Source organism: Chlamydotis macqueenii, chromosome 8, assembly GCF_036417535.1.
Source record: "Chlamydotis macqueenii isolate bChlMac1 chromosome 8, bChlMac1.mat, whole genome shotgun sequence".
Taxonomy (NCBI): Eukaryota; Metazoa; Chordata; class Aves; order Otidiformes; family Otididae; genus Chlamydotis; species Chlamydotis macqueenii.
In genome coordinates, this window is record NC_141563.1 from 36,073,324 (window position 1) to 36,101,313 (window position 27,990).

Below are 27,990 nucleotides of genomic sequence, written 5' to 3' on the forward strand. Positions count from 1 at the left end.
TTCTGTAACTCCTCCACCTTTTTGTTTCTGTTTGATGACCTGCCCATGTTTTTCAGGTCCAGGACACATCCTTTATTCTGTGTGTTGTGGTGATACAGCCAGAAATACCTGTTAAACAGCTGAAGAATCTCAACACTGTCCCCAGCAGCAAGCTCCTGTATCATCGACTGGATCTGCTGGGCCAGCCGAATGCCTGCCTGCACTTCAAGCAGCTGGCTACCTTAGGTAAAGCTTTCTTGTAGTTCATCTTGACCACCTTGTGCATGTTTCTGTACAGTGTGGTAGCAGAAAGTAAAACTGTTCTCACAGAACACTGGAAATACTCTCCTCCTGAGAGGCTTTTATTTCCAAGACTGATTTTTTTTTTTAATCAGCTGTTACCTGCTTATAGCTCTTCACTGATCACAGCTACCCTGCTCCACGGAGAGCACTTGCAGGGCTGAACGCAGTGGGACTGCTCGTCAGAGTACACAATAAATGCACCCTGAGTCTTGCTCAATCAGGTTCCCAGAAAGTGGAGTGTGGGGGGAGAGAGAGAGGTCTTACCAAGCTTAAAACTAAGTTCTCGTCTCTTGGCTGTAAAGCAGCTTATTGGCAAATAACATAAGTAGGATGAAGTCCTGGCCAGTTGAGCAGGACTGCTGTTCTTTTGACTTTAGATTTATGCAAGTTTTTCGCTGCCATAAGCATTTAATACCATTGATCCACGTGAAGTCAGAAGTTAAGTCTGTTGGGGAAAGGTAAGAACTTCAGTGGCGCGATGGCTTCCAGACCCTCCTTACCTGCTTAAAGATTCTTGGGTTACTGACACATTCCTTCTTTTGATAAGCTAAACTGATTCTGTTCTACCTGACTAACTTCAGTAGTTGCTCAGTCTTTACTGGAAAGAGGGAGAGTCTCCATGGCAATGTAAGTTCTAGCATCTGGGAAGGATAGAGAACTTAAAAAATAGAATATATCCTAAGAACATTGAGGCTTTTTTATATAAGCATGATAAGTTGCAAGCTTTCATATTTAAGTGTTAATCTTGGGAGTTTTGCTAAAATCTGTGCTATATTATAAGAAGTTCTGAATTAAGTACTTTTGTTTGTAGCACGGTTTGAAGGTCTCGTGGTGGATTAGCGGCACAGTTGTGAAATTTTCTTGGCTCTATTGCAGTGCCACAAATAGCTAAGCGAGATTAGACTGGAGGAGTTACAGAGGAACTTGACAAACCTATGGAAATTGCTTTGCCAATTGTTTAAAATACAAAGTTTTTTCTTTCTTTAATGTGGTCCCTAGTCTTTATTATCTTATATCAAGAAAGACAAGATATAAATGGAAAATATCAAGAAACAGCAGTAGTAAGCTGAAAAGTGGAAAAACTTCATGCAAAGCAAAATACAGTCACATCAGAGTATTTGGTCTGGGAAGCAGATGAAGGGCTATAACAGAAGTTCATAAGCGATGACTGCAGTACATATGGTTGTTGGATGTACGGTGATGTATTTTAGAAGAATGTGAATAAAAGCAGAACACTTCAGATACCCCAGTGAATTTTTTTCCTCTGGAGACCATTACACATAGGAAAATTGGGTTCCATGGGTCAAATATTCAGAAAAGGCATTCTTCTCAAACTTCAGCCCTGCATTATCGTAATGGTTTTTATTTTAAAAAGAAAAAACTGTTTAGTATTGCAGTTTCTGTACAGTGGAAGTTTACTTTCTAGTCTGTTCTGAAAATCAACCCAGATAGCAACACTTAGATTGTTTAAGCTCCCTCTTCTGCGCTTCTAATTCTCCATTTGTTCATTATCTGTAACTGAAAGTGCTCATTTTCATTTTCCTCTGCCATATCTAACCTAAACATGGGTAATTAATTTCTTCTTCTTTACCACTAAATCTTTTATTAAGGGAAATGGCTTCTGTAACCTTTGGAAAAGTAGTAATTCAGAAATTGTTTAGACTTTGAGAACAAAGGCGCTGAAGTCTACCACGTAACACGTGGAGATCGGAGTGAGCGAACTAACTTTGTGACATCTGTAATTTGAAGCAAGAAAGGTAGTTCACGTGTGACATAGGTTTTGTCGGTGCCCAGGAAGGCAAGCACTCTGGTTTGGGTGGAGAACTTCGCGTTTCCTGCCCTCGCTCACAGCCCACCCGTGACCTGGGGGAGCTGTGCGCTTTGCATACTGACGTGTGGGAGTGTGGAGGAACAGACGGAGGATACCCGTTCGTGGCACAAATGTCTTTGCTCTGCAACATGTGCAATTCGTTGTCCTGAACATTCTCATATTTTGCTGTTTTTAGAAAGCCCTACGGTCATGCTCTCTGCGGGCAGCTTCTCTTCTCCATATGAACATCTCAGCCAGCCCGAGACGAAGCGGATGGTGGAGCATTACACAGCGTACCTCAGCGACAACACGCGCCTGATCGCCAATCCTGGCCTTAAGGTATGTCCTCAGTGCTGGCCGCTCTGGTCAGCCCTGGAGACCGTGGTTTCCTCCCGTGCCACGCCTTCATCCGGGGGGGGAGTAACCAAAACACTGCTCTCCTGATGCTCCAAGGGTCAGGGAGTGGTTGTTTGGGGTGGTGTTCCTGTGCCTGGCCATGCGCTTCAAGGCCCAAAAGCATAGAGAGAAGAGAGAGAGGGCTTCCTCCACAGGAGGGGTGGGAAAAGTTGGTAGGCAGCTATTGAAATAAAAGCTGGAAAAATTAAAGCTGCAGTAAATTCTTAGCGGAAATATCTTTTGTATTCTTAGGCATATAAATGAGAATTTTCTGTTTTGTGTGCAAGTGGAGCAGTGTTTATATTTACATGAAGTAAAAAAGCAAACTCTAAAAGCCACAGAGATAACGACAACAATATTTCATTATAATAAGCTTTTCCTTTGCTTGGAATGTGCCAGATCCATCTGGTGTGAGAAGACTTTAAACAAGTAATTGAGTTTAGATGATCTCCGATCGCTCTTTAGGAAGCCCCGCGAGCAGCTTATTATCTTTTCATGCAAGTCTTAGAGGAACCCTGCTAGGTCCGCCTTTGTTTTGCAGTTCTCTGTCAGAAATGAAGTAATGGCTACCAGTCACGTCACAGATGAATGGATGACACAAATGGAAATGAACAGTTATATTGTGCGCCGTTACATAGCAACCCCCAATGGGGTGCTCCGAATTTACCCCGGTTCCCTCATGGACAAAGCATTTGATCCCACCAGGAGACAATGGTGAGTTTCTAGGGTCCCGTTATCAAAGCTTTGGATAATCTTGGAGAGCAATAGGGAAAATATTTGGTATCGATTTCGTAGCCTGGGGTTTTTTATGGCCAGCTATAAACTATTTAACTAGAAATGTTTTCATCATGGGTAAAAGGCTTGGTGCTTAAATACAGCTAGTTAAAACCTTTATTGGTTCTAATTTCAGCCCTTTTTATTTTAAGTGATAGTTTCTCTTTCATATCCCTGCTATGGCAGATGGGAGTATAAATATTCAGAAAACTAGCATCCCCTTTAGGGATTAGCTAATTCGGGAGTGTTTTCAACTCCCCGTGCCATTTTTGGTTGTTAATATTTCAGTCTTTTTGTTTGTTTGTTTACAGCAGATTTCCTTGCTAATTTAGAGGAGGAATTTGCTGGCTCGTCTGCGCGCTATTAATTATGCACTAGCATCTGATTTGGGAAAATATTTGTGTACAGTACAAACGAGAGCGCTCTGGAGTGTGTTTTGACGCGTGTGCTTTGGTGAAAGGAGCCAGCCAGGTGCTGCCGCACAGAGATGCTGGGAAAGGCACGAGCCCGCGCCGGGTCCAAACCCGCCAGCTGTACGGGGAAGGCTCCCAGTTGCTCCTGGCATTGACCATGTTGCCGCCCTCCTGATCCATGTTTTTCCTGAAAAAATCATCACCATAGCTACTGATTAGCTTTTCTTCAGGTTTTCTTCCTTTTTGTGGTTGTCTATGTTTTTGCTGACAGATAAGGTGATGGAATTTTGCTCTCTTGTTTATCTCACTACAAAAAAAAAAAGGTGCATTCATGTTGTAACTGAACTGAATGCACTTTTACAATCCCTTGTCTCCATTTAAAAAGCTCTCAAATTATTTTTATTACTGTTTTGGGGAAGAGGTGGTGTTAGTTAGTTTTTGTTTGTTTGTTGTTTTGTTTGGGTTTGTTGTTTTTTTTTTTTTTAATTTCACTGATTTTTTTCAAACCACGGTTTTGAAAAAGCCTCCAAATGCAGCATAGTCTTGTTTTTTCTATAAATGCCAGTGTTTTGGAAAGAAAATGCATGCAAAGCACTGGTAATAAAGTAGAATTCAGTCACTTCCATGGTGCAATCCAGCCTGATGGTTTCGTATCCTGGAAAGCAAAGTCATAGCTGTTTCATACACAGAGGAGTTTCCAATAGCTGGAATGTTTTATAAACTTTCTTGTGACAGTAAGAAGATGTTTGACATGATCGTGGCTCATTTTCTGTTGACAGTAAGTTTTAAGAGATTGGTATTTGTAATCACTTTCTGACGTTTTTCCAGATTTTTCTCTGTGAGTTCTGCCTGTAGGACTTCCCTTCTCCTGCATTTGCAAGACAATGATTTTGCCAGTGTTTGCTTTGAGTTTGAGACTCTGCTGGCACTAAGTCATACGTTGTTCTGGGGAAAAATGTCTACGTATTCTGTGCAGAAGTAAATTGAGTTGTTTTAATGCAGTTGTAGGTACTGAGGAACTACTGACTGAGCAAATGTCTTTTAGGTCTGGGTCCTAATCATACTTGGGTGCTTGTTTGATATGAAGAAACATTAATTTGATAGCACATTGTTAACAGTGTGCAGAATTCAGTGTTTGCCTGTTTCCACAAAATCAATGATACTATCTTAAAGTTTACAGTAACCATTTTTCACTAATTATGCGTGTTTCTTTTGGCTGCCCTTAGGTACTTGCATGCAGTGGCTAATCCAGGACTAATTACCTTCACTGGTCCCTACTTGGATGTTGGAGGGGCAGGCTACGTCGTTACCATCAGTCACACAGTCCATTCTTCCAGGTAAATGGTGTTTTGAGGTTTGTGCCAAGCAAGAATAAACTCAGTTATCAAGATGTGCTTTGGGTAGGAGAGAAACGTGCTGGGTGGCTCCTACGTGTTCAGGAACTGAAAACCAAACCTGCTTTTAAAGTGCTTTGGATGAAACGTAGTATAACCTGGTGTAGATTCAGTGGAAATAGTATATTGAAACACTGGGGAAAATCCATGTTATGTGAATAGATTTATGTTCTTTAGCTTTCTTGATACATGAATAATAACAATGTATAGAAAAAAGGATGAATTGGTGAGAATGTGCTGCTGGATGAACATGAGATGAGATGTCATGTATGCAAGACAAGGATCTAGGAGGAGGATTGCTTTCATTAAGCATTTTGGGATATATTCCCTCTCTGCTGGTAGTCAAGTGCTTTTTGATCAAGACTGCTAATCTCCAAGTTTCCTGAAGTTACTCACACTTGCTCTTGTGAAGCTGTATGCACCAGGGTGATGTTTGGAAGGGAATAAGAAGTGAAAGCAGAGCTGCCTAACTGCAAATAGAGGTCAGTCCACAAGGCGGTTTTAATTAAAGAGCTGTCCGTACTCCAGAAACTGGGGTTGCTCCTCTCCTGGACTGTTTAAATTTAGCGTTTCTGGACAGGGACTTTCAGGAGGAGGAAGAACTTGAGGAGAAGCCTGTAAACCTTCAACTGCCTTTACAGGATTGCAGAAGACAAATCAGAGTGGCAACAACAGCCCGTGCCTTTGGGATCAAAACCCCACATACAGCTAAATGACCATCATAGCCATAAGTTCATACAGTTAATATTACTGCCAGGAGAAGGGGAGTCTGTCTGTGAACCTCTTGTCAGCGCTGGAATGACCTTTTTCTCGAGGACCAGACTTGTTTTTCCTTTCAGCTCCCTCCTGGTCAGGCCCCCAGCCTAAGGCTGAGGTTGGTTTGAGATGCAGGATGTTTAAAGGAGGTCGGTTTATTGAATATGTACTAAGCCTTTCCGTCATAAGCTCTCCCAAGTTTCAGAGGTAGCAGTAACTCATTGTGGTTTTTACACAGAGGCTCTTCCAAAACTCACTGAGCATGTGGCTTCTGCGCACGCTCCATCCAGTAGCCCACAAAGGTAACTTCTGGCGTTGCGCTGGTAAATACAGATCACAAAGCCAGCAGAGCTTTTCTACTCTTCTGAGAGACAGCTTGGCTTTGTTCGGGATTGCCCACCACGGGACATCTGCCTGCCTTTTTTGGCAGGAGTATTATCAGGCCTAACACCTGCGTGGTGCTCACAGAGGAATTTACTTTTAAGGGAAATAAGCACTTTTGTTAGAAGAGAAGTGCAATTAATCAAAATTCTGATTTTTATCTGGTAAGAAATGGTTTAGTTAGCTTTAAGAACTTGAAGCTTATGTGGGTTATTAGAACATGATTAAAGAACAGTTAAACAAAGTTTGGCAGATGTGAGTGTGATTCCTGGGTAAATATGACCTCTAAAGCTCAGAGTCACATGCGGTTATAATCCCCAAAGAGGTCTTAGTTAAAAAAAAACAGAGGGGTGGGGGAGGAATGAGTGGAGTTAACAGGCATACTCGCTTTAGAAACTGCTGCGTGGGTTTCAGTAACAACATTAGTTTATCTGGAACTGACAGCTCTCGCTCCCATTTTACGTTATCTCATTGCTTTTGTGGAGGCTGGGAAGAGAAGATTCATGCAAGAAGTTATTCAGTACAGCTTGCATCAGTGAACTGGAAGGATTTAGTGCTTTTAAACTGAAGCTGAAGTGTTTACAAGTGTTCCTAATGGCTTTTTGTCTGTTAGGACAGAGCAGCAACTTCATAGCTTGATGCCTCGTCCCGTACAGTTAAATGTGTCTGTGCTGCTTCACTGTCATCTTTTTTTCCATTCTTTCTCCATGAAATGCGTGTTTAAATTAAATGCAGGTTTAAAAAAATCTATATTTATGAATCTACTGATTAGGATTGACTGCATCTTGACTGTACCTCTCTAGAAGCAGACTAACTTTTCAGTCCAATAAACAGTTGGGTTTGTATGGACTGGAGGTTGCCAGCAGCTTCTGCTTTGTATAGTCCAGCTGTGCCACTCCGTTATCTTCTTTTTCTAAACGTTTTTATTCCCATCTTTAGAGATAATTAGAAGAGTAAATTTTAAACAGTAACAAGTCAAAGGTGTCTCCTTTGTCATCAACATAAGGCCCACGTAGGTGCAAAGTAGCACACCCTGCGATTTGAGGATGAGCTGATCATTCTGCGTGCTTCAGGGGTGAGACGTAACTTGGTCTGGCCCTGCTATCTCGGTGCTGCAGGAAGCAAAGTTTGAGAATTTTGACATTAAAAAGGTAGGAGTGACAGGGATTGCTCGGTACCCTCAGGCTACTGCAGACAGCCGCATAATAGAATAATTTTCCTAACCTGCCATAATAAATATTAGTTTGTTTCCTCTATTATGATAAATATTAGAAGGCTTTTGTTCCAGACCCTCGCTGCTCTGCTGCCCAGTGGGGATTCACACCTCAGCTCAAGTGCGTTGATTCAGGAGGTCTTGCATATTTGGATGTTTTTTCTGAGGAGAAGGTGGGAATTTGGCAGGACAGGAAGTTTTGGGTAAATAACAATGTAAATAGAATGTAATTTCTAGTTGGAGCTTTCAGCATGCAGACAGCCCTAGCCAAACGTGGAGGCTGTGCTGCTGCCAGGAGAGCTCTTAGATTTGCTGCACTGATGGTGAGGAAAGTTCAAATGATACGTCTGAGCAAAACTAGCATTTTTACCTTTATAGAGCTGTAAGAAATACACTTCCGTACGTCAGCCCGAGACTGTTTTGTCTGTCTTCGATGTACTGGTTGCTAAGGCAACTGTGTATATTCCCAAACTGGTGGGTAGAAATAGGAACACAAGCCTGTTTTCGGTATGGGTGAGATACTGCAGTTCACAGCAGCTCTTGCTGCCAGCGCTGCTGGGCATCCACAGAGACTCCAGGTTCTGCCCTGGCCCTAAACATTTGTTTTATGATTGCCCTACATTGAGGAAAGATACTAAAATGGAACATCTGTGAAGTGATAAGGTTTTAAGTGTCACTTGGCACTCCCTAGGCAGCGGGAGGCAGTGTCAGGTTAACATGAATTACTCCTCTTTAACTCCAGCTAGCACGGATAACCGGCCTGTTAGTGGGATGTGACTGGAAACATTTAACACGGTGCTCATTACCCAGCACCTCAATACCACCCGGTTCCCTGGTGCAGGGTAACCTCCTTCATGGCTGTACCTTGGGCAGCTTTTTTTTTTTCTGTCTGAAATTCCTAATCACTCCTACACTTTGGAATTTTAGGGATTTAGCAAAATGTCTGTGGCAGCTTCATGTTCAGGTCCTAATGCTGCTGGGTGGGGAATTTTTAATCCTAATTTTTGATGCTAAATATTCAATGTCTATAGGTGGTAGGGCTGTGTGTAAAAGTTGAGGGAGAGCAGTCTGTGGGAGAAGGGTCGGTTCCTGGGTGTGATCCAGTCCTGGGCTGTCTCCTGTTTCCTCCATGTACTGGTTGTGTGAGGTGCAATTTAAATGAAGAGACTTCAGGATCTGCAGCGAGTAACTCACTCTGTTAAGACACTGTTCTCTCATTTACAGCTGCTGTAGTTGTTCATGTAAACACAAGCAGGAACTGAGCTTCAGCGCGGAGATGTGGATTTGAGATGGTCATTTATGTGCCAGGGAAGCCAGTTTCCTTTTCAAGTAGGGAACTGAGTAATTAAAATATTAATTACAAGTACAGCCATGAAGGCATTTTTCCTTTTTTCCCTCCCCTCTTTGCAGTTCACAGATGTCTTCAGGACATTCCGTGGCAGTAATGGGCATCGACTTCACCCTGAGATACTTCTACAAAGTTCTCATGGACCTGCTGCCAGTTTGTAACCAAGACGGAGGAAACAAAATAAGGTAAGCCCTTCCTTCCAGGCAGTGAACAGCTAAAGCTGTGGGTTGGTTTTGGTTTGTTTTGTGGGGTTTTTTTTCCCTCTAACCAGATGACCCAGAGGTGCTTTCCAACTTAACTTATTCTAGGATTCTGTTACTTTCGATGTGTGTTCTCTGATTTCCGCTAAAATTTGTGCTTGTTCTTCTCATAAAGGTTATGTGGACGTTTTTGTTATTCAAGATCAAACTGGCATCAGCTAAGTAAACAGTTTGCAGGAATACAAAATGGAAGATAGCTCATGGTTTTGGTTTTTTTTTTGTTTGTTTTTTTTTTGTTATATTTAGGCTTCATTGAAATCCTGAGCAAAAACTCATTCTTTATTAAATGGATACACTTCCTGTTCTCTTCTGTTTGTTTTCATTTTACCTATTTAGTTACTGTGAGCATGTAATAATGATGTATTATGCCTAGTTATTTTAAGTATTATTATTAAAATATACTTTAAAAAATATATAGATATATTTTTTCTCAGAAATACATACCACAGCACTAGTCAGAAGTAGTATGATTTCATCTGGAGTTTTTCTTTAGACCTATGTGTATCCTAATTGCTCCTCTTCACCCTTTTTTAAAAAAAAAAAAATCACATGGAGAGGCGGCAGGGGTAGACTCTGGTTTGGATCTGGAGTAACTTGATAACATGTTTTAGGCATTTTTGTTTCTTTGTGTGTTTTTAAACCTTAAATTTGGAAAGAACAGTGGTTTTCTGTCATCCTCCCAGTTCTTTTCTGGTTTGGTTTGGATATTTTGTTATCTATTTTATGGTGTATTAAAAAAAAAAAATCAGGATTTTCAGTTTGGCATTCCTTCCCCCCGTTAAAAACTATTAATAATCAACGAGGTCAGATGCTTTATTCTGTTTCTACGTTCCCTAAATGAGGAATTTGAAGCGTATTGTTAAATGCTTTGTTAGAACATTCCGACGTGGAAGCGGGATGGAGTGCTTACAGCCTCCGTGTAAGTGCACGCAGGTACTAACAGACGGCTGTTCCACCTGCCTGGTAGGCATTTGGGTTTTCAGTGTACCTCTACTCAGCTTTTTCTCTCTGCAGTCATTCTGGGGTAATCACAAGCCTGCTCATTCTCCTGTTTCCTATAGCATCTTTCAGAGTAAAGAGAACAACATGAATTTCTAATGCAAAACCCAAACACTGTGGGGCAGTAAAAAAAATTCCAACTAAAAGTTTTCATGACCCCTTTGTACACCTACAGTGTACAGTCCCATCTGCTCTGCGCTGACAGCTTTTGAGCTGTATCTGCTCTCTCCCTCCGTGAGCCGGCATAGGCGGAGCTTTACGTTGCAGGCTGCCATGGGAATCGCAGACTTTAAAGCCGCCCGAGGCATCCGCTGGCCCCAGGGAGGAGGCCAGGGCAGCGGCGCAGCTGCGGGGCCCAGCCAAAGCCCTGCTGCGCCAGGGGACGCGGCTGCCACCCCGCTGAGCACTTTGGGAGCATTGAGTGGCCGCGTTAACCTCCTCCCATCTCCCTTCTGTGGCCACCCGTTCTCTTCATCTTGGCGCAGGCTGCGCGGCTGTCTGCGGCTATGGAAATGCGAGGTGCCGAAAACGTCGTGGATTCAAACCTCGCAGCGTGCTGGTTTCTAGATAGGGGCACAGATCCGACATCGTTTCCCTGAGATCGCATGGGAAACCAATGGGAAGAGCTGGAAAGGGAGAGGAAAGGTTGCTAAGGCCAAGAATGAAACAGGAGTGATTGATCTCCCCGTTAAAATTGAATTCTAAGGCAGGAGGTCATTAAAGGGGAGTGTGAAATCTCTGTTTAATTAGTAACGTAGTAGATTATTAAACTGTTAAAGTGTTCCAAGTTCATTATGCTTGATTTATTTCTGGATCTGCCCCGACCAGACAATACAACACACTGCTCAGTTTCCTGTTTCTAACCAGTTCCATTTTCAAGTCCTTGATGGTCCCGGCTTGCTGTAACAGTAATGGGTTTAAAAGCTTCAGGGAAACACCTGATACGTTCTTTAAAGACATTTAGCAGTGAGCTTGTTGAATGTAGCAAATGGAAGCCTTTAAAATTCAGATTGTGCTGTATTTCACTGTATTTCTCTCAAGCCTGAGGAAGTCTGATGGGAGGCTCTCTGCTTTCTCTGTTGTGGGGCAGGTGCTTTATCATGGAGGACAGAGGGTACCTCGTGGCACACCCGACCCTCATCGATCCCAAAGGACACGCACCGGTGGAGCAACAGCACATCACGCACAAGGTCTGGCTCCTTTTTTCTCGGTTTATTCCTACCTCTTCTAATTGCTGAGGTGGTAGGGACTGTAGAGAAGCTGCTGTTTGCATCTGATTTCAAAGGCATAAAATCCTCCATTTTTCACTCAGGAGCCCTTGGTGGCAAATGACATTCTGAACCACCCAAACTTCGTCAAGAAAAACCTCTGCAACAGCTTCAGTGACAGAACAGTTCAGCGGTTTTATAAATTTAATACCAGCTTAGTGGTAAGTGTGTTTTTCTATTTTATTTTGCTTTTGAATGTACTTTGGTTGGGTTGGGTTTCTTTTGGTGGAAACGCAAATCCTTGCCAGGATCAGCAGACGAGGCTGGAAGCCAGCCTTCTGTGTGGATTGGCCTCCGTTCGCCCTCTCCAAACACAAAATCAGCGATCTGGGCTGCACAAACTGTGCTCGCACGAGGAGTCAGTTGACATACAAGGGATTATGGATGTGATGGCTGGCCAGCTGCGGTTGATGTCTGCAAATTCTCATCCAGCGTCATGAAAATAAGTTCTCTCGGTTGTTGGGTGAGGAGTTTCCAGTAGTAGCTGGGATTTTTTTGCTTTGGATCCTGTCATGACCTCTCGCTTCCAGCTCTAACCAGTGTCATGTCCTCCTGTGACACAAGTAGTAGAGGTCTCTAACATCATCTTTTAGTTAGCTGTCCAAATAAATGCTTTTAGTGATGCAATGTACGTGAGCATTCACAGAGTAACATCTGTCAGACTGCAGTCTTTGGAGATGTGATTGCTCTGCAGTCCCTGCGGGTCGGGTGTGAGCTTTCTCTTGTGCTCAGCCGCGCTGAGAGGTCTAAGCCAGGGGCTGTCATCTCTCGCTGCGCTGTGAATGGCAATTGCAAGAGCAGTGCAGAATTATTCAAAAGATGTTAAGCTCTGTGGGAGAAGCTGCTCTTTAAATAATACTTTTCAATTATTACTGGGAGGAGAAGGTGGGAAATGAGTGTCAGAAATATTTGAAAGTTATGTCAGAATACGTTGATTTATGTCAAGGTAGGCTCAAACATTTTCCCCACACTTGAAATGCAAAATAGAAAGTGTATTGCTGTAAAGGAAATTGTATAGGACAGAGCAAAAACTTCGGATTGTGCCGACAGGAATGAGTCTGCCTTACCAAATAGATCACAGCTGTACAGTGCTGCGCTGTATTTTTTTTATAAAATACATCGGTGCGGAGGTCACCGATGGCTGGCGCAGTGGGGACAGGTCAGCGAGCAAAGCCTTTCCACCCAGCAGTAGCTTGGAAGCAAAACTCAACAAGTTGATGAACAATTTTAGAAACCTCTTATTTGTGAAGGCAGCACTCCAGTGTATTTGTGTTCCCTCAGCTCAGTAGGTTTCCTTGGAGGGAAGGAAGTCTTCAGCTCCCTAAAAAACAGGGTTTTTGTTACACCGTTAAGACTACTTGTTTTTTCCTAGGGTGATTTGACAAACCTCGTGCACGGCAGTCACTGCTCCAAGTACAGGCTGACGAGAATCCCGGGCACCAACGCCTTTGTGGGAATCGTCAATGAGACCTGCGATTCACTGGCTTTCTGCGCCTGCAGCATGGTGGACAGGCTCTGCCTCAACTGCCACAGGTGAGCAGGAGAGCGGAAATGAGTGGGCTGCTCCAGGCACTTGCTTCTTCCCTCTTTCTCGATTTGAATTTTGTAAAAACACGCTTATTTTGTAAGCTAAATGAAAACATGTGGTGCAAAACTGAACTGAAAACAGAACAGCTGCTTTATCTATGCTGTTTGTGAGGGGCATGGTGACTTAGCGTACCTCTAATCCTTTGCCACATTGTCAGGGTATTAAAACACAGGGTAGTTTGTTCCTGACATGCTTGGGTGGGTAACGTTAAAAAACTACGACCTAATTCAGTTTCTCAGGGCAATTATCTGTGGATCACGCCCTTTGTTCTGACATATTAATACCCACAGGTTTTCATCAAGGGGTTCCCGGTGCTTGCGGGAGGTTTTTTTGCCTACAGCAGCATCATTACGTGTTTGTTGCGCTGGCAAGAAGGATCCTGGCATCGAGGTCTGGGACTTGTCCAGGGGTTGTCTGCTTTTTAGATTTCAAGGGGTGGGTAAGAGATCGGAGATGCTCCGTGAATACATTGCCCTCAGTCCTAGTGCAGAATAGAGCGATCCCTGCGTTCTGGGGGAAGGAGAGAGGTTACTGAACAGCCTTCTCCACGCTGAGCTGCTGTGACAGAGCTCTGCTGCGGGGCTAAAATCTGTGGGGCAGTGTCTGATGCGTTTTCTGTGCGTTTTCTGCCCCTGAAGGATGGAACAAAACGAATGTGAGTGCCCTTGCGAGTGCCCTCTGGAGGTAAACGAATGTACCGGCAACCTCACCAACGCGGAGAGCAGGTGAGAACAGACCTCCTCTGATGGAACTGCCTGTGCCAGAAGTTAACAAAACTGTTCATGCTAAATCACGGGTGGTACAGGATAGAACAGGCAGTACTTCTTCATGTAATTAAGCAGATTGTATATAATAGGTGAAAACGATGATTTCTTTGATTGTGCTTTGACTACTGTTATAATACAAGGCTTTCCTTTTTGCCCCGACGCAGGAATCCGAGTTGTGAAGTTCACCAGGAGCCGATGACGTTCACAGCGATCGATCCGAACCTGCAGGACGCTCTCCCGCAGTGCATTAACACTCAGTGCAATCAGAGAACAGAGAGCGGGTAAAGCGGCGTTCCCTGTCCCTCAAAATATACTGTCTTCTTGAAAGAATTCAGTGAAAATAGGTCTTCCTTGCACCATTTAAAGAAAAAAAAAAAAAGAAGGAAAAAAAAAAGTATGATGTCAGAATGAGATATTACAGCACACACCAGTGATGACGTTACGCTGCAGTGCAGGGACAGAAGACCTCAGTATTTCCGTTTGAGTCACACCGTTAACAGCAAATAAATGGCTTTCCTGCCACACGTTGTGACTCTGAGAACCGAGGGTTGTGCAAGTGGAAGATGTCATGTTGAAAGGACAACAAATTCTTCCTTTTAGCAAAATGGATAATGCTGCTATGTTTGTCTACTTTCTGGAGAAATCCGAGGACTCAAGTGCTCACAGAAAGCAGACAGTACTTTCACAGTGGTGACTTTGGAGCACGTTAGAGGTGGCAGCTGCCTGTCAGCTTCCAGTTTCCTGCTTCTCTGTTCTACTCCTGGCATTACGTAGAGAAGCCTGAGGGCTCGTTTATTTTTTGCTAGTTACGAGCGGTCGCCAGAGAACTGAGCCTGCTAGAACATCTTGTGCTCTGACCAGACTTTCCATATCCTTTCTTCCATCTTCCAGAGAACTGTAGGAAAAGGGTGGGACCGTAGTCAGACTTCACCATGCTGAGAAATGCCTTATTGGAGGAGGTACAAGTAGGAAGTTCTCCCTTTGCTCAGGCTGAGTGATGGTTTACGGATGATTTTGGCCTTCCCCGTCTCGTGATTCTAAAATAGACTGGGCTATGCTACACGAGAAGTGCTGAACTTGAAAGTAAATATGGTCTTCTTTCATTTTTCATTTTCAGGGATTGCTTTGGTGTGTTGGACTGTGAGTGGTGTATGGTAGACAGTGATGGGAAGACCCATCTGGATAAGTCCTACTGTGCCCCTCAGAAGGAATGCTTCGGTGGCATTGTGGGAGCCAAGAGCCCGTACGTGGATGACTTGGGAGCAATAGGTAACTCTGCCTTTCTGAGCAGACGCTGCATTTAGCTGTATTCAGTGACGTGCACTTTCAGTGTCACAGCACGCTTCGCATAACATGTCTATCTCTTGTGCTACTGGTAAATCAGCATAAATAGTGCATCAAGCCGTAAAGAAGTAGCATCAGGCCTGTTGTGGGTGTTGCATTTTTTAAAACAGTGATGTGTAGCTATACATTCCTGTCTTTAAGGTACTCTCTCTAAATTTCTTCTCCTATTTAGTGTGCTGTCCCATGTGTGTGTGCAGCTTAAGCACCTAGGAAGCCTTCAAAATCTTCTCTAATCTTCAGGGATGTTGATCTAAACCTTTCTGCAGAGCATCTATGGGATTTTTTTTTCCTCTTTTTTGTCCCTTTTGATTTAGGAGATGAAGTAATCACTCTGAACATGATCAAAAGTGCACCAGTTGGCCCAGTGGCTGGAGGCATTATGGGCTGCATTATGGTGCTTGTCCTAGCAGTATACGCGTATCGCCACCAGATACATCGGAGGAGTCACCAGCACATGTCACCTTTGGCTGCCCAGGGTGAGCTGATTACTCTTGAGAGAGAAATAGTAGGGTGGGAATTAAAAAAAAAAACCAAAACATACCAACCACAACGAAATAAACCCCACAAAACCAGCTAAAACAAACAAAAAAATCCCAAGCCTCTTTCCTAGATTTTGTTTCAGTGCTTCACCCCATTTTAGTTCCCTTTTGCCAAGCCTATGAAAGTCGGGTTTCACCCAGGGTGCTTGTGTATTGCTGCCCTCTCCTGGGTGCAGCCAGACCTGCTGCCACCCGAGGAGAGTCTGCCCAAAATCTGTAACATGCAGTTGTTGTCCGGAAGCTGAAGTTAGGCTGTTCCTAGAGCTAAAACAATAAGCCCAGCTTCACACTTTTCTGGACCTTGTTGTAGCACACCGATTGCGTATGTGCACACCGATTCGCACAAGAGCGGTGCTTTTTGGGAGTGTTATAGTTTTCACAGCCTTGCTGTTTGGGACACATCTTTTTTCACTTGTATTCCCTGCTTCTGGTCCATGTGATGTTCGTGGAATATCTATACACAGATAGATGAAACCTCTGAAATCTGAGACACAAAACTGTGTTTGGGAGAAAGGATACAGGTAGAAAGATGCAGAGGTGAGAAGTGTGATCAGGGCTAACTACCTCTGTTTCGATTATACCCTGGCCCTATTTTGACTCCGTTCACTTTCTTCAAAACTTTAAAGCCTGTTCCTTTCGGGGGGAGGTGGGGCATATTATTTTCCCAGTATCCCGGCCCCAGCTGAGCCCCAAGCTCAGACTGCATCTCTTCACACGCAGTAACGCAAAGTGCTTCCACTATATTACCAGGGTGACAGCCCTTAGTAAGATGATCCAAAATTTTTCTCTTAACAGTTGCATTTTTCTGTTTGTAATGGTGTGTAGAAATGTCAGTGCGTATGTCGAACCTGGAAAATGATAGGGACGAGAGAGACGATGACAGCCATGAAGACAGAGGAATCAGTAAGTACTGAATCACTGCGCTGTAAAAAAAAAAAAAAAAAAGGTTAGATTAAATGGGCCATTTGTTTTCTTGATATGCTAGAATTAAAAATACCTGAGGGAGCCCTGTGTTGATTAGCAGTAGAAAATTACAGAACAATGTTCAACTTAAACTGTGACTTCCAGCGCGCCTCTACTCTCATGATTAAAAACTCAATTTTTTTTACTTTTAAAAGACTAATCTTTTAGTTGCCGGCTAGGATTAAACCACGACAGTCCTTCTTTACCATTCAGTGAAAATGGCACTTTGCACGTGATGCTGGTGTGCTGTAAGGTGCGCCGGTGCACCTGAGCTCTGGGGGAGCTCCAGAGTCAGACCAGACCCCTGTATCTGTGCGCTCACTAAAACAGAACTAAAACAATACCCAGGATTTGAAACTGTGTGAACACTCAAAGATGGAAAAATAAGCGTATCTGAGTTTCATGGCTTGCATCTGCTGCTCCTCCAAGTCCTTTTTAGTTTCATTTTGAGTTGGCTTTCAGTGCTGCCACTGATTTTTTTAGCCTTGGCACAGTAATTCTCTAACTCCTCTTCATCCAAGCAGATGAGGTGAATGAGTTTGACTGGATCTTGATCTGTTCCACATTTAAACTCCATCTCTTTACTCCTACTTCTCTGTCACTTGACAGTCTTAAAATAAGTAGTATTTGAGGAGAATTAGTTTGCAGAAAGCCTGTTCCCCTCGGCCTGATTTGTACTACTGATTTAATTCAGTAAAAGCACTGTCTTTAAAACCAGTTTTGTTTCTTTTTCTCTCCCAGTTAGCAACACTCGATTTATTGCAGCGGTAATGGAGCGGCACGCCCACAGCCCCGAACGCAGACGCCGGTACTGGGGGCGATCAGGAACAGAGAGCGACCATGGTAAGACCTTGAATTGCTGCCCTCGCCCCAGGTTAATGACTGCAGTGACTCCATTTCCTTCACATATCTTGCATGTTGCAGATAAGGCTGCCAAAACAAACCAAAAACCTTTGCTCCTTATTGCTTCGCAGTTTAACAGTTCTGACACCCTTCAGCAGACGCTACTGGCCGGCGAGGGAGCTGGTTTTGGCAGAGCGGTAGCATAGCAGCAGCTAAATGCCCTGCTTCTCCTCACTGCTTTTGAGTTCTGCCAGCTTCGCTGGGTGACCAGAATTCAGACCGACAGAAACGGTGCTACCTTTACCACGCTCTTTTTCCACCACCAGCCCTAACAATCTAGATGTTCAGTTGAGATAATGGCCTTTTCCCACTTAACGAGAGAAAGCAAGTCCCTTGCAACGAGGTCAGCATCTTGAGTGCTTTACTTGTCGACGTGACACACGCATCGTACATAAAATTATAGCGACATGTGCTGGACGCCTGCATTTGCTGGTGCAGACTATTAGAGACCAATGAGTCAGGTGCCTCCTTGGCCTTGCTATTGCACTTTCAATCCGTGCGATCATCGTAGAGGGCATCTTACATCACCTTTAAGCTAAATCAACATTAACTGTGCACATATATAGCTATGAAGGGTATTCAGCCATCTGTGTTGGCCACACACACAACTCAGCCCTGTTTAGGTTCAGGGAATTTCGATACGTCTCTCGTGCCCTGCGACTTAGTCTCCTTAAATCTTGAAAGCTGTTAGAGGGTGTCATGCTGTTGACTCATGAGGAGGCTTATAAATTAAGAGGAGAGTTAGACAAGACAGTCTGCCACAGATGTCAGCTCTAGCTGCGTGTTGTAGTGGCTGGCTATGTTACAGCAGACCTGCTTAATTATTGAGGCGGTGGCTGCACTAATGGAATTGCTGAGGGCCAGGAAATCTGAGGGCCAAAGCCTTGGAACGTGGAGGAACGGATGTCTGGGAGGCAATCTGGCTTTAGGAGGAATTACCCTGGATTTGGGGCGATAACGACCTGTGCTGAGGCAGATTTGCTAGACTAATGCTCCTTTTGCTCCATTTCTTGTAGTCCTAGCAAATCCTTCCCATCTTTCTAGTCGACATCTCAGGGTTAGCAGGGTAACTCTACCTATTTCTGAAATGTGCGCTTCTATTTTTAGTTTCTGTAATTCCATCTTCTTCAAAGGGCTGCCCAGTCGTCTTCCCCAGTTCCTCTCTGCCAGCTAGAAACCATGACTCAGACGATGGGAAATGAGAACCAGCTTCGGGCACTCAGCCTGATATTTTTAACACACTTCTTTCAGGTGTCTCCAGCTGAAAACCTGACCGAGATGCTCAGAAGCACTAGTGGTTTTTCAGCTCTTAGCCGAAGTTTTCTGAGAAGGATTATTTTTGTAATTAAAGCAAGATCTTTTTCCTTTTAAATTTTGTTTGTGTGTTTGCATTTAGAAATACTGAGGTGGTTTTGTCTATACTGCAGACTGGGTCTGAGTGGTGACAGCTGGTGTCAGTGGTAAATCAAAATCTCATAGTGACTAGCAGCACCTGCTTGAAAAGAAAGGGACAGAAGATCTCCGAGGGACCTGTTAGGAGACAGCTTCCTCACTGAGAAAGCACAATCTTGTCTTGCAGTGGTTAGCTGTTACTAGCTTTCTAGTGACAGAATTTCCTTAGGATATCCCAGGGAATGCAATGTCTCATTACTCCTATAGACGGCTGATCTGGTTTTTTTAACTTCCCAGGCTCCAGTAGCAGATATTTTAGCCAAAGGAGAGCCTCGAGTTAATTGCACTGCGTGCGTGTGCTGTGCTGGAAGCGTCAGTGCCGTTTGGTTTAACGGGCCTGCTGTGTGAAACACTTCCATGGGGGTGCAGTAGATTGCTTTAACTGTGTGGAAAGCTCACCAGCACTAAAAACAAACTCTCGGGTTATGCAAATAGACCCTCGCAGGTGAAAAGTGCTCTCTTCCTTTTAAAAATACAATACTGTGATGTGAAGAAGCTTTGCTGCTCCCAGGTACAATCTCTGGTGATCTAGAAGAAGAGGACGTAGTTTGCTAGGAGTAGGGTAACGGTAGTTGATCCCACCAATTTCTTCTCTGTCTGTAAAAATCCAAGATGCCACCCCCAAAAAAAATTCTGTTATGTTTTGTTTTTAAAATCAGCGCTTAGCAATTCTACCATAGCAAACTGTTGAACACTTGATTGTTTTTAACTGTTTGGGGTGGTACAGACCATAGATCCTCAAAGTTCATAAACAAAGACGATGACAGGGAAAGGGATCCATAGTGAACTTACAGGAGAGGGTGGTTTTGTTTAGATTTTTCTTTCTCTATTAATTAAATTAATTGTTTTATTCTCTCTAAAGCACTGCCTGTGTCTGATTTCATGAAGAGTGCAGCAGTCAGCACTGTGGAACACGGACCTTTTATTCGTGCATTTAATTCTTGTCCTGCTGACTTCTCTTCTAGGCTACAGCACCATGAGTCCTCAGGAGGACAGTGAAAACCCTCCATGCAATAACGACCCGCTGTCGGCTGGTGTTGATGTTGGAAACCACGATGAAGACTTGGACCTGGACACACCACCTCAAACAGCTGCCCTCTTGAGTCACAAGTTTCACCACTACCGGTTGCACCACCCGACTCTTCACCACAGCCACCATTTACAGGCGGCGGTCACGGTACACACTGTGGATGCAGAATGCTAATGAACAACGACAAAAGAAACGTAACTTGTGAACAATGATCCGTGCAGCAACGGGCAGCTTTGTTCCTCTGCTTTTCACCAGGAATGATTTAACCGACTTCCTGAGTAAACTGCTAGGCATGAAAGCTTTACATTTTTATAAATGTAAGGTTGGCTCCGAAATGGAAGGGGAATGTGCTTGATGAATGGACCTGCCATAACATTTAATAAAACGGAGCAGGAGGCACGTTAGACCTCCAAAAACAGGGACGCAAGTTTATACAGCAGCTGAAGCTTTGGAAGCCCTGTTACGCTGAGCCAAGAGGAGAAAGCGAGCTTAAAAGAGCCAGAGATGATTTGGTTTCCTTAACTGGAAGAGCAGAAATCTGTGCAGCTGAAGACTAAAAAAGTGCCAGATCGAGGCGGCGGGGGGGAGGGCTGTTGGTTTCTCTGCAGTTTGTTTTGTGCGTAGAAAGTTCACCGCTCCGACAATTGCTGTATGGAACCTGGGACAATGCATCTCAAGATTTTTAAGTAAAGGATTATTTTTCTACTATTTATTGAACTTGAAACTTTGGGGGGAGGGAGGGGAGAAAACATGTTAGCAATTCTCAACGACTACCACATATATTCTGTGATGGTGAAGTGGTTCTTCTGAGGAAGACATCTGTTTCTTATTAGCTGAAATTCATCCACTGCCCCGCTCTGCAGAAGGGAAAATGAAGAAGTCATTTCTGACGTGTTTACATTATGAATGAATGCTTTCTTTTCCACAATTGTTTTCTGTAAATATAACAACCTGATTTATATTACAGTATTTTCTTCCTATTTGCAGAGGAGAAACCCTTACTAAAATTCTGAGAATTCTGCCCATAAACCTCTCCATCTTTACCTCTTTGGTCATCCTTAAAGGTTTCCTGTGTGGAAGTAATAAAGAATTTATTTAGCATTAGTTACCAGATAATTCCAAATGAAATCTGTGCCGTTCTGTTTCCTTAGGACGCTGTCAAGATCAGAAGTAGGGATAAACCAGTGTTTTGTAAAACTTGGGTTACTGTGGAAGGTTATCTTTCTGAAACTGTAATTTTAAGCTGCTGCTGTTTGTCTGGAATATAACATTGCTTGGTAATTCAAACAAAGATTAATCAACCTGTCTGCAACACGGAGCATCGTAATTATAAATTAGTTTTAAATCACAGTGTTGTATTTTAGATTCACATTTTGTGATAACAATGATATAAAAACATTCTTGCACTGTGCATATGATAAACATCCATTTATATGTAGTTTTTAAAAAAAAATCACTTGTTTTAATTAATATGGTACTTAATACTGTATTATGTAAAAAATTGGTTCTTAAACAGTACGGTAAAATAACTATATGTGTGATATCAGGATACCCCTTTATACTATGTATAAAATTAAAATCTCTAGTGAAATAAACTGTACATAAAGTATAGTTCTGTGGATAACTGGATAGATTAAAATTATTCTGTCTCAATTTCCTTTAATTTTCTGTCTGAACGAGTGCTGTAACAGGAGTGAAACATTTGGTCAGGTTCCTCTTGTTTTTATAAACAAACTTGAAAGATCTAAATTTTAGATGTAAATGGCATTATTGACATGTTTTAAAGCTTTTTTTTTTTTTTTTTTTTTAGCTTGTTGGTCATTATTTGGGAAATGAACATTTCTGGAAGTGGTCAGCCACTGCGTCGACTCACCAAAGCCAGTAATTTGGGTGTGCTGTGCGCTACTGAAAGCTTGGTTTCGCTGTATTTGCCGTTCTGCTGTGTTTCTGTGGGACTGGGTGGTGGATTCTTGCTGGCCAGACAGCTGTAGAAATCTGTTAAGCACTGCTCTGTGTTCTCAGAGGGCTGAATCTGATGCCCTGTAACAGTTTGTGTGTCAGTCCGTAGACCGAACTTGCTAGATTTTTCTCATTTGGAATCCAAAATAATGCTGGTTGTTGGGTAATGGACAAAATGTCTGTTTTGTCCGGTTTGCCTTTAGAAGAAACTGTGTTATCTTGACACTACTGCCAGACCAAAGAACAAGATACCCAGCCAAGAAGCAGAATTTTTAAGCATGAAGGGAGGGTAGCTTCCAGTGTGGAAACTGTTCAGCTATATATAAGTTTAGTAATAGTTTGTGCGAAACATCAAACAAGGTGCTTTGCTGATTTCCTAGTCCTGTAAACTCATAAAGGTCTTCTCACTAAAATTCAGAAGTAAAGGAGATTTGAAGTTCTAGCTTAGGGCTTTGTTCAAATCTGTGCATGTAGCAGAAGCTGGAATTCAGCCCAAAGCTGTCCCCACGCGACAGAACTGTCCCTGGAAGTTACTGCCTTGTAAAGCACAATTCAGATTGTATTTTGCCCATCTACATACGTATGAAGGAATCTCGCTATGCAGCAGCAGTTCTTGAACTTGAGTACTTGCTCCCCAGTAGTTTTTTTGATGGCAGGCAACATTAGAATAGTTTCCTTGCGTATAAAATAATACAAACAGAAATGAAGAAAAGCACACCTTGGGCTTGATATGCACTTGCCCGCCTGAGCTGGTGCCGATGTTAACTTAAACCAGATAAGGCTCTGGAGCACATCTGTAGTGAGAAGCACGTCGGCAAGTCCAGCTCTAATTAAACTGCGGTGTTAAACACAGGCTGTATGTCTACATTTATTAACCCCCAAGTACTTTTTTATAGTGGGAGAATTTTTTTTTTTTTTCAGAATGTATCAGAAGGTAACAGGAATAAGCAGGTACCTTGTGAAATGCAATTATATTACTTTCTTGACTACAATACTGTTTCAGCGGAGAGATTTTTTTTTTTTTGTTGCTCTTAAAATGACATGCCAGGCAGAAACTGCTTGCAGTGTTCTCTGTTGCAGCCCTGCCAGAAATACAGGTAAGTGTTAACACTTCTCTTTTAACAGCTATCAGAAAGTCACAGTAATCAAACCCCCTTGCTTTTACCTTTATCAGCTTTTGTGGAGCCGCATCTCACTGCTTCCTCATTGCTTTTGTTCTAGGACACGCAGACTGTTCTTGATCCCTGGGGTCTGGACAACCTTGCTTGTACTTGAAGGAATGAGAAGAGCCAAAGCTGTTCCTATTAAGGAATAATGAAGGGAAAAAACACAGATCTAGAGGTGTGCCAAATCACAGCTTCAAATGCTGACAGCTAACCTTGTCAGCAGGAATAAATGTAATGCTGGTAAAGATACTATTGTTCATTTAAAATAAAACCTGATAAATACAGGAGGGAACACAGACGTAGTCGAGTTTTCTAAGAAGCTGCACGATAGCTCTTCCATTTTTATTGCAGGTGTTGCTGCCGTGGCCTTCCCTCCCCGTTATTATTGTACTGTGGTGCCTGAGGAGCAGGATTATAAAATGAGCGGTTAGCTGTCTGCCTGGCACTCAGACCCTGTGTCCTCCTCACCTGTAACCGGTAGACTTTATAGCCATTCGTCTTCCACTTGTTTCAGTTTTGAAACTTAGTTGTATTAATTTCCTGCAGGTTTTCTTTCATTCTTCCAGAATAAGTTCTTTTGAAATGAAAATGAGTGTTGCCTTTGGTTTCTCTTCACTACTGTTAAATAGACTTGGTGCTTTCAGTATTTGGGAATTGTGAGGTGTATTGATTTTTTTCCTGTAAGTAACAAGCAGGTCCTCCATCCAGGTAACCCATCAGACCTGCCCAGAGATAGAAGCTGTTTACACGTTCAGAATATATTGTTTGAAAATGAATTGAGATGATTTTTTTATTTGTTTACATTATCGCCTTGATAAAACGTGATTTGGAAAGAGTACGTTACAATTTGCCCCTGAACATTTTATAAGGCCACTTAAGCCATGAAATACTATCTTCAGCCTTGCCCTTGGCAATAAGAGAGAAGACAGATGAGAATTCATGAGACGTTCACGTGTGCAGCAGTAGTCGTGACTATAACTGGTCAAAATGAGATCTCTGGCTTTCAAAGGTTTTCTTCCGTAAAGTGACCCAGAAACGGTGATGAGGATAGAAAGTAGATTTGTCAGAGTACAAACTACAGCAAAGTTGGCAGCAGATGTGGAAAAGGGAGTGGAAAATAGAATGCAGAAGTCCTGGATCAAGTAAAGAGAGCACAGGTAATCCAAAAGGCTGTATGCAAGATTAATTTGCAGTGTTCATAGCTCTTAGCTACCCAGTTCATTTGCTTTTACAAGAGAATCCCAGCTACGGCTGGGATTTTCAGAGGAGCCTGCACTAGGCTTTCAGTGATGTTTGGAATATTAATTCCTAGAGCAGTTAATTTGGTAACTGTTGGGTCGTTGTCCTGTACAATCCCCCCTTTGCCGTGGACCCTAACTACGAAAAAGTAACGTAAGCGCCGTGGAGCATTACATATTACTTATTTGCAGCACTTCTGCGTGATGAGAGGTAATTATTTTCTCTGCTTTATGTGCTGTGACCTGAGTCACGGAAGGACCTTGGCCCAGGCGGGCTTGCGTTTCTGCAGCCAAGGCTACAGTGGAATTCAGGCACTCAAGTCCAAGAGTGAAGTCCTCCAACCCCAGCCTTGTTAGTGAAGTGCCAGACATAACTGGCACGTTCGCCAGCGCATGCGCAGAAACGCTGCCGGTTTTACCTCCGTAGAAGCGCCTGATGCTTCCCTGCCTCTGCACCGTTTGTAACGCCTGCTTTGGATTGTGCTTTTGGAGGCTGGGGTATGTGGATCCTCTGCCTGGGAACCCTCTCTTCTGCAAACTCCCAGTGAGATTTTCAGTAAACAGTTGATCTAACAATATATATTAAGGGAAAATTTAAAAAAAAAAAGTTTTAAGAGAGTTTCCTTCGAATAATCAGATCTACTCAGTTTAACCAAGGCTTTTGCTGTAATAATAATAATGTTTTGTTCTATTTTATTCTACATTTTTACAGCTGACACTGGCAAAAACACCAGCTTCTTGGAGCGCTGCCTGAACAAGCGCTCTCTGCTGTTATTGCCACTAACAAAAATCCTGATAGCAAGGGAGGAAAACCTGGCCAAGCAGCACAGAGCAGGAACCTTTCTACCCCACCCGCCTGGCAAGGAAAGGTGAGGGCGCCAGTACCACAGCTGCTCCGCGGATAAAGGGGAAAAACCTCCGCCGCCGAGACTTGTCAAGTCAGCGCTTTTTACAGGCGCTACGTCTGCGTGAAAAAATGCGCAGAGAGAGGTGGTGCTGTGCCGTACCACAGTTCTTGTAAAACTGGCGATCTCTCCTCTTCAAACCCAGGCGCTGTCACACCAGTTGAACACTGGGCCAGCCTTGGATTAGATTGCCAAGTATTTCCAGTTTGGTCAACACTGGTGATTTATCTAATTTTAAAACTCTTCCCCTGCGCCTACAGGTAATGAAGCCAGACAGATGCTCTGAGGTAGTCTGGCACTGAGAACTGCAGGAAACTGGGAATTTGATCAAATAGTTTTAGTGTACTTATTTTCAGATTTCCAACTTTCTGACACTTCAATTATAAATTTACTCCCAGTATCAATTTTCTTGCATATTGTATGCAATTGGGAGAGATAAAGGTTGAGTAATTAAACTACATGATCCAATTCCTGCAAAATAATAACAACAACCTCTTTAAGCGGGTAAATTTCCACTGCAGCCTCACCAAGGAAATCTATAAACAAGTCAGAATGTGTTACTGCTGGAACCTCAGCCGGAGAACCTGGATAACAGGAAGGGGATGTTGTGGTTTTCTTCCCCATGAAAACAGAATGAACTTGTAGGAGTTAGACACTTCAGTGTGTTTATAGCAAGAAGTCACGCTGCATGACAGTTCCTATGGAAACCTTTTTATAACTGAATGGCAGAACATTTTTAAAGGCTCATAATTTTTTGAAGAACACATTGGGAAAGTTTAGTTTGCATTACATCCTTTGTGCCAGTTTTCCATATTTAACAAGTCACAGCGTTTTTTAAGGACAAAATATTGTGGGGGTGTTTCAAATTCCACCGTTTGCTGGCAGGGATAAATCACTGACTGGCTTATCGGATCAAAACAAATTGCTGGTAAGATGCCTGTTCACTTCCAGTACGTACTAGCTATTCAGTCAATCACGTCAAAGAGTTTTTTTCACATTTATAATTAGCCAGATCTGTAGGGGCTGTAAATGAGAGAACAATGGAGATGTACCAGTTTACCCTGGTGAATGCTTTAATTCACTATTTTTTATGTGAAATAATTTCACAGTTTCCTGTGAACTACCAGTTCCTAGAAAATGGTCTCTTATAGAGAATCTGAGACAGAATGATTTGAAACTACAATTTGCAGCGCATTAGCGGGTTAGCCAATAAAAATACCCTGTGTAGGAATGTGGGTTGTACCTGCTTTTGCTAGAAACCCAAGGAACTTCTTTTTTAAATACTAAAATTGCCAAAATGTACTTTCTGCCAAGAAGTTATTACTGAATTTGAAGCTGACTCTGAATGAGGAAAAATAAAGCCTATGCAGGGAAGAATGGGGATTGACAGCAGGGAGGGCGTTATTTTAGGAGCAGGTATTGCTGAGGTTCCCCTTTAGGGCCATTTATGGACAAGGATTATACTTAAAATAGTTGTTTGATCTTATTTTCTTTTGTTCTCAGTTATTATTCAAGAAGCTGGATTTGTTTGTGGTGGTTTGTTTGGAGATTTACTCTCTTTTTGCTGTCTTTAGATAGAACCTTCACATAGATTTGCGAATGACATGCATTAGGCAACAAAGGTAATAAATTCTGCTGCAAAGACCACGATTCCCAAAATAGACCATTACGTTAGGTTGCAGTGTAATTATTTCTTCAGAAAAGTTATAGCTTTATAAGTTATAGCTCTTAGCTCTTTCATCTTTTTACTGTTTATTTGCAGCCCGCTGCGTCACAGAATGGAAACCTAGGAGAAGTTGCTAACCAGCCTGTTCCGGAGATAATCCATCATCCCTAACGCGCTTAGGAGCAGTGCTACACCAAGTTTAATAGCTATCAGGTTCCACTTAACAAGAAAATGTTCAGCTGTGGGCGAATTCGCTCAAAGTGGGTTTGTGTCTGTACGGAAGAACGTTTCAGGAGCAAAGAAACACCCCATTTTTGGTCATACACGGCAGCACCTGACATACTCCAGTGGATGCGAGCTATGTACGGGACATACAAGGCTCCCGCAGAGGAGTGTGAGCAAAGAGAAAATAACTGTGTCTGGGCAATGCAACTCTGAGTGGAGTGCGTGGTCTCTGAAGCAATCTGTTGCCCATCTGGCACCTCTCCGACAAGATGGGCGGATGTGATTTGATGGCCCTGGAGTCTGATCCTGTATTACTGCAGTTCCTAAGGGCTTGGGGAGTGCAACGTTAATCAAAATCTCTCTGGTATTAAAACGAGCTTAGCAATTAGTTGGGAGGACTTAGCGTGTCACAATACCTGTCTCAACAGAATTGCAGTCTGGACAATGCTGAGCTATTCTAATGGTTAATTAGCGAATTGTAACCTGCAGAAGCAGCGAAGCCTGAGACTACGCGGCAGCTGCGGAGAGGGGTGATGAAGTTTTTGCTTCATCAGAATGCTGAAGGTATCAGTTGCTCACTGTGCTCTCTAGGTTGGTAATTTGATAGGAAATTCCTTTTGTTTCTTAGTGAACCCCGCTGTTACTGCACTACAGAATGTTACAGTGAGAATGCCGAACGTATTTCATTTTGTTAGAAAAACAGTGAAAGGAACTTCTTCATACAGAGGCAGTATGCATTGGTGAGGTAAACGATTGAGCATCTAGATGACCATCACTGAACCAGTTACTGGTGTTGACCTACCTCTAGGTGAGGTACCTCTAGGTGACTCTACCTCTTCTTGTTTCAGAATTTCAGTTTCCTGATGAAACAAAAGGAGCAGCTAGAGCTTGAAGCAGTGGGCGTACTACACACTGAAGAGAATGCTGTTGTTTACGCTCTGCTCACACAGA

At 43.0% G+C, this 27,990-nt stretch overlaps 1 protein-coding gene and 1 long non-coding RNA gene across 7 annotated transcripts in view; both read left to right on the top strand.

The window, feature by feature from the left end:
• CACHD1 (cache domain containing 1) overlaps nucleotides 1–21,537 on the top strand; it is a 98,202-nt gene extending 76,665 nt beyond the window's left edge. For 5 of the 6 annotated variants that reach the window (XM_086753215.1, XM_086753216.1, XM_086753218.1 and 2 more), the window contains 15 exons: nucleotides 57–225; nucleotides 2,289–2,431; nucleotides 3,030–3,202; nucleotides 4,902–5,012; nucleotides 8,830–8,952; nucleotides 11,117–11,216; nucleotides 11,339–11,455; nucleotides 12,667–12,827; nucleotides 13,521–13,607; nucleotides 13,814–13,930; nucleotides 14,767–14,918; nucleotides 15,308–15,469; nucleotides 16,358–16,435; nucleotides 17,237–17,338; nucleotides 19,816–21,537. In XM_086753215.1, coding sequence (XP_086609341.1) covers nucleotides 57–225; nucleotides 2,289–2,431; nucleotides 3,030–3,202; nucleotides 4,902–5,012; nucleotides 8,830–8,952; nucleotides 11,117–11,216; nucleotides 11,339–11,455; nucleotides 12,667–12,827; nucleotides 13,521–13,607; nucleotides 13,814–13,930; nucleotides 14,767–14,918; nucleotides 15,308–15,469; nucleotides 16,358–16,435; nucleotides 17,237–17,338; nucleotides 19,816–20,054 — 2,034 coding nt within the window. In that variant the 3' untranslated portion in view covers nucleotides 20,055–21,537. Of the gene's footprint in view, nucleotides 1–56; nucleotides 226–2,288; nucleotides 2,432–3,029; nucleotides 3,203–4,901; nucleotides 5,013–8,829; nucleotides 8,953–11,116; nucleotides 11,217–11,338; nucleotides 11,456–12,666; nucleotides 12,828–13,520; nucleotides 13,608–13,813; nucleotides 13,931–14,766; nucleotides 14,919–15,307; nucleotides 15,470–16,327; nucleotides 16,436–17,236; nucleotides 17,339–19,815 lie in introns of those variants that run through there. The other variant, XR_015259174.1, reaches the window with a different exon arrangement.
• Nucleotides 21,538–21,929: 392 nt separating this feature from the next.
• Nucleotides 21,930–25,106, top strand: LOC147600008 (uncharacterized). The gene is made up of 3 exons (XR_015259233.1): nucleotides 21,930–24,162; nucleotides 24,492–24,787; nucleotides 24,956–25,106. It is a non-coding gene; the product is annotated as an uncharacterized LOC147600008 (long non-coding RNA).
• Nucleotides 25,107–27,990: the final 2,884 nt, after the last annotated feature.